The 12,246-nt window shown below is 32.2% G+C and overlaps 1 protein-coding gene across 2 annotated transcripts in view; it reads left to right on the top strand.

Moving 5' to 3' along the window:
• LOC115217300 (neutral protease) overlaps positions 1-12,246 on the top strand; it is a 46,033-nt gene that overhangs the window by 29,274 nt on the left and 4,513 nt on the right. Inside the window, exon 1 of one of the 2 annotated variants that reach the window (XM_029786946.2) lies at positions 1,348-1,495. The exons of the other annotated variant lie outside the window; for it this stretch is intronic. Within the exon in view, the coding sequence (XP_029642806.1) occupies positions 1,450-1,495 (46 nt within the window). The 5' untranslated portion in view covers positions 1,348-1,449. Of the gene's footprint in view, positions 1-1,347; positions 1,496-12,246 lie in introns of those variants that run through there. 2 annotated transcript variants of the gene reach the window in all.

Here is a 12,246-nt window from a genome sequence, read left to right as displayed (position 1 = left end):
ACATCCAGCCATGGAAACCATACCAAAATAGACATGAAATCTGGGCAGTTCTTCAGTTGCCCAGTCCCTGTCAAACAGTCCAGCTCATGCCAGCTTGGAAAACAATGTTAAATGATGATGATGATGAGGAGGAGGAATGCACGGAAAAGTATTTCAGAAACTAAAATAATACAAAGTAGAAAAGGATATAAGTTATACGAGTCTGCATATCCTGTTTAAATGTCTACATAACTTTCTAAAGTTGTTATTAGTTCTTTTTCTCACCTCGTTTAGTTTTTCCGTAATAAAGTTTTGTTTTTTTATTCTCTATTGTAGTATCAGCGAATCAAATGACAGTGATTACCTGATTTATTTTGCTCAACAAAATAGATTGCTATAAACCAAACTTGGGTAAAACATGAGTGTTAAAATGCACTTTCTTCACTCACACCTCGACTATTTCCCGAAGAACCGGGACATTCTAAGTAAGGGGCACAGTGAGACATTTTACCAGGACACTAAAGAAATGGAGTGAAGGTACCAGGGGAGGTGGAATGTAAATATGATGGCAGATTACTGCTGGAGAGAGCTTACGTCAACAAACCGGAGACCCTGGTGCAACTGAAGGAGAACATCAATAAAGAAATCAGAGAAGTGGGGTTTGAAACACTTGAGAGTATTGTGGTGCAAGTTTTGGAAAGAACACATGCGAGCGAAGCCGAAAATGACTGGCATTTAAGCGATGTCATTTTTTTTTTATATATGATGTAGTAATGTTACAAAATTTGACTTGTGCATATTAATTTCCATTATGTTCTTTATATTGTATCAAAATTTCATGCATTTATTTGTAAAGTTAAGGAAGTTATTAAAAATTGAAACCCATCAGTAACTTTTGGGACACCCTGTATATTTGGCAGCCATTTGTCCAAATTCTGTAACTGATAGGCGAAAATTAAAATCATATTTGAAATCAGTATAAAAAATGGATCAGAATCACTTATAAATAGACAGTAACCATTTAGTTAATTTCAAAATGTAGTCTTGCGTTATTTTACTCTATGCTGATTATTACTATTATAGTATTTAGTTATCCACAATGAAACCTATTAAGATTAGTTCTAATTTTTATTGAGTGGATTCTGTAGTTTTAGCAGTAAGAATTTACTAGAAAGAATAACCAAGTAAACAAATATTCGTTTATTCACCTTAAATGTCAGGGATCAATTTAGAAATGATGGGGTGTAAAATAACCTATTATTATGTAATGAAAGCAATTATTTGGTGTATTAACACTTCTTCTCTCCAGTTGTTGATAAGCTGTACCCTAAATTAACGCGGGTATTTTAAGAGTGGTTGACCCATGTAATGATTGTGCTGACAATATAAATAGGATTCAGGAACGAATGTGTCAAACCTTGAGCTGGTTTTTGGACAGAGCATAAATTTTGGGAATATTCTGCAATCAAGATGCATTTGTCGGTTTTGCTTTATTGCTGGTATCTCCTATTTGGAAGTAAGTATATTTTCAAGAATTTTTCATTGTATAAATTTACGTGTATTTTAATTTTGCATTTTCTTATGATGATAAACGACTCATTTTCCACATAAAATATTTTGTAGAAGATTTGACTTATGGATTATTGTAACATCTCTGCTATTCTCTATCTAACCGAACTTGTAATCATCCTCAACTATTTCTCCTTTGTGACTAGATCTATCAACATGTTGCTGCCTTAGTTAAGACCCATCAGCACATGAACGAGTCTTAACTATTGTAACTTATCCATTGGTTATGTTGAATCACAAATGTTTTTCCTGTTTTATAAACCCAATTATATAGCTATACAATTGCTCCCCAGATGACTGTGTCGACACTACTTTTCTCTCTCCCCCCTCTCTCTCTCTCTTGCTAAAAACTTGTTCCTTTCATCTGCTTTGCCGGTTCGGTTCGTTCCTCTGCATTCCTGGTGGGCTACGTCATTATCATTCAACTGATTCAATAGGCTTGCTGTAAAAGGAAAAGGTTAATGGGTACTTGCCACTGGTTGTTAAGGATTATGTCTCGTTGTTATACTATAAGAATAGTGGTGTAAATATCAATCACCTGACTTTTCACCTGTGCAAACGATTATCCACTCTTATTTGTTTGAGTTCCTTGGAAATCTGAGATGCATATGTTGTACCCACTTCCATGCTAGGCGAATGAGTGTTAAGGAGACAACAGGAACCATGAGCTTCACCGCCAATTGATGTAATATTTTGTTCTTATTCTGAGTTGAAATCTCTGCAATTATGCAATTGACAGAAACTATATGAATCTGATCAGAAAACCAGCAGGAAATGTGTAGTAATGAGCCTACGTGTGTGCGTGTTTGTATGTATGTGTGTGTTTGTGTGAGTGTGCGTGCATATATATATATATATATATATATATATATATATATATATATTATATATATATATATATATATATTATATATATATATATATATAAATCAAACGAAGGAAAAAACAATTCCTTCAAAGGGATGTAAAACCTCCAATTCACTGGTATAATAGTTGAATACCACAGATAAAAGGGTATAATTATAATATACAAATATTAAATGAAATTGATAAATACAATTGATAAACTAAAATTTATTTACATTATAATATAATATAATATAATATAATATAATATAATGTAACATAACAAATCTTCAAAAACCACATATAAAGCCAACAATTTCTTTCGACTTATATACAGTAATGAAGTTATATAAATTCCTCTCTATGTATAAAAGCCTCGTCAGGGCTATGGTTAAAGAAAAAAAAAACGAAATTCCTTATAAAGACTGCCAATCTGCAGAAATACTGATTCAATAATACCTATGTTTAGAAGCACGAGCGTTAATAATTCAAATACGTAATAAGTACTATAAAAAGAAAACAAAATTCAAATGGATAAAAAAATTAAATAAAGATTTACAAAAAAAAAAGACGAAATTCCATGTAAGGACTGCCAAACGGCAGAAATACTGATTCAATAATACCTATGTTTAGAAGCACGAGCGTTAATAATTCAAATACATAATAAGTACAATAAAAAGAAAAGCAAAATTCAAATGGATAAAAAGATTAAATAAAGATTTATAACAGTCATAAAATGTTCTTATGAATCTCCAACAACATTTATCTAAAAGTATTTTAATCGAAAATGATCACTGGCTACTGACCATTTTATAATATAATATCTATTATAATATATGTAATATATTCTTTTCTACTTTAGGCACAAGGCCCAAAATTTTGGGGGAAGGAGCCAGTTGATTAGATCGACCCCAGTAAGCAACTGCTACTTAATTTATCGAACCCGAAAGGATGAAAAGCAAAGTCGACCTTGGCGGAATTTGAACTTAGAACGTAAAGACAGACGAAATACCCCTAAGCATTTCGCCCAACGTGCTAACGTTTCTGCCATCTCACCGCTTTATAATATATAATATATTAAATATAAAAAAAATTATGGAGTAGAAAGTATATTTTATTTAAAATTATTATATATTAGATGAAAAAAGATAAATAAGGATATCTTTAATTCTGTCACTAAATTCTCTATTCAAATACAAAGCACGCCGATGTTAAACAAATGGATAAATTTACGTTTATTATATAACTATACCCATTTTATACATGATAAAGATAATGATATATAAATAAATATAGTATCAGAGTTTCACTTAGTTTTACAGAAGGAGAAAGATTATGTTAATCCAATATTTTTATTCTATAAATTTATATACGTATACACATTCGAAAGAATATAATGTTAGTATATCTACTAAATATTCATGGGTACTACAATAATATGGATAATTATTCAAAAAGATATATAATTATATATAATGATAGTATATAACTACACTCACTTTTTTCTTACTGATATAAACATTATTCAAAATAACTATCAGGTCATCCCATAAGTTCTGTCCGATTTTACCTGTTTTAAAATTGAATGAAATTTAATAGTATTTTAGAATGTCTAATGGAATAAAATTGTTTTAATGTATTTGTGTATATTTAAACTAATTAAATATTATTTTACAAAATAATAGAATTAAAATTTCTTTGTTTAAAATCCTTTCTAACATGGACGTATCCAAAGAGCATTTGAAGCACATAATGCTTTATGAGTACAAAAAAAAAGGAAACTCTGCAGCCGAAGCGACTCGAAACATACACTCAGTTTATGGGAAATAATGCTTAAATGAAAGAACTTGCAGAAGAGGGTTTGCAAAATTCAGAAGTGGAGATTTCAGCCTTGAAGTTGAAGATCGAACAGCACGTCCACTTGAGTTTGATGATAAGCTCCTTGAGGCATTACTTGGAGAAAATCCTGCATTATCAGTTAAAGAATTGGCAATAAAGCTTAGTTCAAACCATACACTGTTCATCGTCATCTTCAACAACTTGGAAAGGTTCCTAAACTTGGAAAATGAGTGCCTCATGAATTGTCCGAAAGCAACCGCAAATCCCGAGTTGATATCTGCTCTTCTCTCCATTCTCGTGAACTCATTTCACCCATTTTGGATAGACTTGTCACTAGTGACGAAAAATAGATCTTCTATCGAAATGTTAAACGTTGAAAACAGTGGCTTGGTAAAAGGGAAAAAGCTCAACTACAATCAAGAAGGGAACTTCATGGGAAAAAGGTTCTTCTCTCTATCAGATGGGATTGCAAAGGAATAATTCACATTGAATTGCTACTACCTAATGCAACAATCAATGCTCAAGTCTATTGTCAGCAATTAGAGCGTTTGAACCAAGCTTTGAAGAAAAAATGACATGCTTTAGTGAATCGAAAAGGAGTGATGTTTCATCAGGACAATGCGCGACCCTACACTGCAAAGATTACATCACAGAAGCTCGGAGATTTTGGTTTTCAAAAAATTCCTCATCCACCTTATTCTCCCGACCTTACTCCTTCAGACTACCATTTGCTTCGTAGTTTACAGAATCATTTGGGGGACATATCTTTCGCAAGCCTGGAGGAGGTCGAAACTAACAATTCAGAGTTCTTCGCTTTGAAACCATTGATGGGATTAAAAAGCTTGTAAATAGATGGAAGGAAGTCATAGATAATCAGAGAAAGTACATTGATGATTAAATTTTAATTAAATATAACATTTGATTACTTGTTTTCTTTATTCAAAATTCGGACAGAACTTATGGGATGACCTGATAACAAGTAAAGATACCAGTTTACTTAGTTAATCAGAAGAAAAATTTCCGTAAATAAACTAAACAAAAATATAGAGCTACGATAATTATAAACTATATCATTTCTAAGAGAAAGAGAAAATAAGCTATAAATAAAAAAAAATATATATAATTTTACTAAGTTTTTTGAAAGGAACGAAATTAGAGTAAAGCAATAGTTATAAAATAGACAGGAAGTCGTACTTGCAATAGAAAAGTTTTAGATCACCATATGGCATTATATAAAATTATTTATTTATTATTATTGTTGTTGTTGTTGTTGTTATCATCATTAATTAATAAATTCAATTTGTATATTTATAGATGTATAATCATTTAATATAATTTAAATTTAACTACGAATATAGCAATATATTTTACACCCAAGACAAATATCTTCATTGGTACTTAACATGAAATATAAATTAATCCACTAAAAAATTTTCAGATATCCACATTAACATACTATTTTAAAATTACAAGTCTATAGTCACAATAAAAGAAATTTGCAAATGATTCAGTATAAAAACAAAGACATATTTTGCTTCAAGCAATAAAAATTCAGTTTGAATAAAAAATTTATAACTCGTTCAGTATAATAACAAATAATTTGGCCCCTAACGCAATTACGTTAAGTAATGCTGTCACATTATACATTTAGGGAGATTTATTGATACATTTTTTATTTTATTTGTCCATTATGTAATAAACACGTGTACAAATTACATATATAAAATATATGATTACATATATAATATATATATATATATTACATATATAAAATATATGATTACATATATAAAATATATAATTACATATATAAAAAATATATATATATTACATATATAAAATATATGTACAAGTTACATATATAAAATATATAATTACATATATAACATACATGTGTAGTTTTTTTTTCATTCTCTCTCTGTTTATTTTCTCTTATTCCTTTCTGTTGAAGAGCGTGGGCTCGAAACGTAAAAAACTTTTTAATTTTCCCGAGCGGCAAACTAATACATTTGCTTGTCGTTCATACACCTGTCTTTGTTTTTTGCTTTTCTATAAATTTCAACTATATATATATATATATATATATATATATAACTATATATATATATTAAACCATATATATATATATATATATATATATATATATATAACTATATATATATATTAAACCAAATATATATATATATATATATATATATATATATATATATGTGTATATATATATATATGTATATATATATTATATATATATATATATATATATTATATATATGTATATATATATATACATACATACGTACATATACATACATATATACATACACATACATACATATATACATACATATACACATACACATATATAGACACAATGCACCTGCGCATATATTTACATAAATGCAAATATATATACTTATATATACATATATATATATACACACATAAACATCTGCTTACATACATATATATATATACTTTGATAGGTTTCGGCCATTATTGGCCCAGGCCATGTCTAACCTAATAGCACCACCTGGTGAAGTCTTTCAAGTCAGAATTTGGGCACTATGGCCCACTCAAGTAGAAAGTTAATGTTTACAGAGACATATCCGGGTGTAGGGGGTTTATCCGGGATTTCTTGAAGGAATCTGTCCAAAGACTTCTTGAATCCTATAGGGTCTGTTTCTGTTTTAATGTGTTTTGGTGTAATGTTAAAGAGAGCGGGGCCAATTGAGGTGAAATAATTGTGCCGTATTGTTGTTATGAGATGAGAGTGCGATTTTTGTTTTGGGCTGATGGCACGGGGCCCAAGCCTTGGATGTACCTTAAAGGTGATGCCAACATCATTTGGGCAATGCTGATGGAATATTTTCCACATCATGCAGATGATGTAACGCTCACGGCGACGTTGGAGAGAATAAAGTTTTAGCTTTTCTAGTCGACCCCAATAGTCGAGGCCTGTCATGCCATCTATCTTTTTTGTGATTGCCCTTTGAAGTGCTTCAACTTTTATGATACTTTGTTTTGTGTGGGGAGACCACAGTGGACAACAGTATTCAAGGTGGGGTCGGGCAAAAGTGGAGAAGAGAAGGATAATGGTGTGGATATCTCTCGACTGGAAGTTCTGAGAATCCAGGAACACATTCTGCGGGCCATGTCAACTTTGGTGTTTATATGAGTGGCCCAGCTTATGTTGTTGTCCACAATTACTCCCAAGTCTCTGATGTTGTTGGATGCCACGAGAGTTTCACCTGAAGGAAGGGAGTATGGGAGTTTCAGGGCATCCTCTTTTCCAAAGTAGATTAACTCGAATTTATCCTCGTTCAGCAGCATATTGTTTTTTTCTGCCCATTGGATAACAGCCAGTAGATCTGACTGAAGGCATGTCCGGTCACTCGCCTCATTTATGACCTTCTGGAGCTTGGAATCATCTGCAAAGATTTTTATGTTGCTGTGCTTGATGATGTCATCAATGTCATTAATGTAGATGATGAAAAGAAGTGGGCCCAGCACAGTGCCTTGCGGAACGCCACTACTGACTTTGGCTGGGCTTGATTTTAACCCTTCAACTACAACATGTTGAGATCTGTCTGTCAGGAAACTCTTGATCCATTTCAGTAACTTTCCAGAGACACCAATGCTGGATAGTTTTTTTCAATAGGATCTTGTGATCAACCCTGTCGAAGGCCTTGCTGAAATCAAGGTAGATGACATCGGTGTTGGATCCCTCTCCTAAAGCTCTCAAAATGTCATCAAAGTGATGCAGGAGCTGCGTTAGGCAGTCCCTTCCATTAAGGAACCCATGTTGGTTAGAGATCAGCCGTCTGTTGCTTTCCAGAAATTGGGTTATTCGAGATCTCACCACCCTCTCAAATACCTTGATGATATGAGAGGTGAGTGAGATCGGACGGTAGTTCACTGCAAGGGACTTGTTTCCCTTTTTGAAAACTGGGACAACAGACTGGGACAGAAAGTTTTTAGGAATATAGCCAGCATCCAGTGAGTTTCTCCACAGATTAGAAAGGGGAGATGCAAGTTGGTGTCGATACACCTTCAGGACACAAGCAGGGAACCTATGTATATCCGTATAAAAATATACTCATATATAGATACATATATACAGATAAATCCACATACACATACATGCATACATACATAAATACATGCATACATATATACATACATACATACATACATACATACAAACATATATACATATATATATATATTATATATATATATATATATATATATATATATATATAATATATATATATATATATATATATAGTCACATAATCCATAAAAAAAACTAGATATACATATATATCATATATTTACATATGCGCTGATGTCACTTAAAGATTGGACAAAATTTGGCATGGTGATGTTGTCAAGTACCTGCAGAAAACGGGTCTAGTCCCCAAGATCATTCATGCTGCCGTGGTACCTACATTAAAGAGCGATGGTCCAGATTTATCAACAGTGCAAAAGCTGGCTGCTTAATCTAGGAGATGAATGGAGAGTCGTGAAGCTCACTCAGCTTAGATGGTCAGGTCTTCTCTCATGTATGAGTGATATCAGAATTTCGAAGCAACTACTCTTTGACCAATTCCCAACAGGAAGATCATTTAGAAGGCTACTCTTATGCTTCAAAGGAAAACTAAAAGACAATTTGAAGCAATGCAACATTCCCTTTTCTCCATTAGAAAGCAAAGCATCAGAACGCAGGACCTGGCGCCAGTCCTGCTTCACCTCAGTTCAAAGATTTGAACAAAGTCAACTTCAACATCAGGACCAACTTTGTGCAAGTATGAAGGCACGCTGGCAAAACGATGCGTCTTCTAAATGAAGATCTTACCTGTCATTGTGGTTTTGTGCCGTCCACTCAAGAAAACACAAAGTAAATGACGTAGAAACACTCAAGCAAACTGAGTCCTCAACGTGTCTATTTACCAAGAGGTTAGCAAGGCATCAGCTGGATCTGAAAAATATGAAAAAATCATAGCTTTAAAATGGTACCAGTTTCATCTTACTACCAATCATAGTCTAGTAGATATGAGGACTTGAAATGTGCCCAAGACTTCTGGAACACCCTGTAGTTTAACCATTTCGCATAGATCTAGTAGCTGAAAAATCTCTATTAAAGAACAGTAACAACTCGAAGGGATTTAATAGGTAAGGATATCAAAGAAAGAAAACAAAATAATAAGAATTTATAGAAAATAAGAAATATATATAACTTACATTTAAAGAGACAGGGTATTAAACTTTGAGGTAGGGAAGAGACAAAGGTAACCCTAAGAGAGGAGCTTGTAGGTAAGGGAGTAGTGAGGGCAGGTGGAGGTATTCCGACCGAAGAGATTTTATAAGTTGCAATGTTACAGGTCTTATTACATATATGATTTTATAGTTTCTAGGAGGTATATAATTAGGAGACTTACTTACATAAAAGCCAATAGAAATATATATAATATGATCAGTAGGGTAGAACATCATAGAAAGGAACAAATAGTTTAATCACCAAAAACATGATGAAGGCAAATTAAGTAGGCGGGAGTTTTCATGGGATAGTAATTACATATAGCTCATTACACACCATATCATATAGCTTATAAGATATGCAATAGAATTTAATTCCCCATATAACTTAATATACCATGATTTTATTATATATAATATTAGAGAGTAAGTTTACTACAGATACGACACCAAAATTAATTTCCACCATCAAAGTTCAAGTATGGTACCTATAATCGCTAATTTCGAAAATACTTAAATGTACGGTTGACGCTATGTAGGCATGATACCCATTGGTCTAATCTATTAATCAGGTTGTTCTTGTCCCTATACTTAAAAATCTCCTAAGTGACCATAGAGCACTGCTAACACCCGTATCGACTATCTCTATAAGGCTGAGCTCTCCGTATTATCCAATTTAAGGCTAAATTCGATCCCGCTTTCCTTCAGTTCCCAAATCTTGCTTGATAAGGACGAACAATTGGCTTTGCGTTTGAGTCTAAAAGACGAGAAATGGTTATTGATACGTTTTTCATATTTATCGAACAAAGTATATATATATAAATTTTCTTTAGAAAATCATAGAAAGTATGGAAGTGCTCGAGACAAACCAGAGATGCTAGATAATTTCAGGAAATACAAGGAAGTTCAACTCAGACAGACTACGATTGGTCTATAGATATACGGATTTAATAAAAAGAATTGTCTAAAACATATAGTAATACATTCAAAATATAGAGTTATAGAAATATAAAAAATATTAGAATGCTTATTCATATTTATTTTTATATTTCTATAACTCTATATTCTGAATGTATTAATATATGTTTGAGACAATTCTTTTTATTAAATCCGTATATGTATACACCACCAATCGTAGTCTGCCTGAGTTGAATTTCTTTCTTGTATTTCCTGAATTTATATACATACATACATACATACATACATACATACATACATACATAATACATACATACATACATACATACATACATACATACATACATACTACATACATACATACATACATACATACATATATATATATATATATATATATATATATATATATTTGAGTAGAAAAATGAAATATCTTTTAATCGATACCTGGGTAGCAAATTCACATCAGAAATAACACGGTTGAAGTTACGTGCCTAGCGCAGAGACAACGTGTTTTCGTGTATAAATGTGTGTGTATTTTAATAAAATTTATGAATAAATGAAAGAATAGAGTTGAACGACAAATTAACAAATTTCCTTTATTATCGACATATGTTTCGAAGGCTGCATATTCCTAATTGTGAAGGAATAAGGAGTACATTATGCCGCTTTCTCATCAGGAAAAACAAGGAATTTATGTCAACATCAAGATTCACAAAAACTTTTAGATGACTGCTCTCACGGAACGCATAGCGATAATGAGTGTCTCTTTAATATTCCTTTATAAGGAGTGACGTCAAACTGGTTGAATGTAGAAAATTCTAGAAGGTTCTAAAGGTTCAAGAGTTCAAACGAAGTAGGGGGAGAGAGGCCTAAGAAAAGTAAGGTGATTTGGAACAGGTCGTATATATGGTGGGTTTTGTTAAATTCTTTTGTGAATGAGTGTCTGTGTGAGTGAATGAATATAACTGTATTAATACCTATGTGTGTGTATGTGTGTGCGTGAATGTGTATGTGGATGGGTAGATGTAAAAAAAAACAGATAGTGGTGTTGTAGCAGATATATGTCTGTGTGCTTGATTACTATAGACAGAGGGAAAGAGAAAGAAAAAAAAGAGAAAGAGGAGGGTGAGGTATTGGGACAAAGGCAAAACAAACCTCAATGGACTGGGTAGTATGTCTTTGAAAGCATAACATTTTTTTTTAAACTAAAGGGGTGAAATATATAAATGGAAATATATTAATTAAAATTCAAGGGGGTTATCTATATTAGTCATTATTGATATGAGTGAAAGGTGTGTTTTCTCCAGTGCAAGCACCTGTAGGACCTCTCGACGATTGAATTTATTAAAGGTACTTTGGCGAATGATATATGAAAAAAATCAGAATTACAGACGACACAAATTTTTCTGCCCTTATCAAACGGAACGGATACCGACAAAATGGACCATTCCAGCTTGAAGGTTGAATTGCTGTCTTTCAGACGCCAAATTAGTTTGCTTAATCCCGTGCTGTGTTGTTTTCTCTTATCTCGGAAAGTTGAATAATGGTTGGGGATCCTTTGGGCTAATTTAGATGAAGTTGCCCCTATGTAAAAGAAGACATCGGTACCCGAAGAAATTTTGCATTGGTAAATTGTGTTTCTAATTTTGGAATTTTTGGATAATACGGAATTTTTGGATAATACGGAGTTTTTATTGTTATGATAGGTGTAATTATTATTGCTAGCATTGGTCACGATACTATTCCTATTATTATCATTACAGATTAAAGTAATATATATATATAATTAATCCAAACAAGAAAGCACAAAAAACACAACAACGCGAGGACGTG

Source organism: Octopus sinensis, linkage group LG11 (genome assembly GCF_006345805.1).
Source record: "Octopus sinensis linkage group LG11, ASM634580v1, whole genome shotgun sequence".
In the NCBI taxonomy this organism is placed as follows: Eukaryota; Metazoa; Mollusca; class Cephalopoda; order Octopoda; family Octopodidae; genus Octopus; species Octopus sinensis.
Note: the sequence above shows the minus strand (reverse complement) of the source record. Positions and strands in the feature narration are given on the sequence as shown.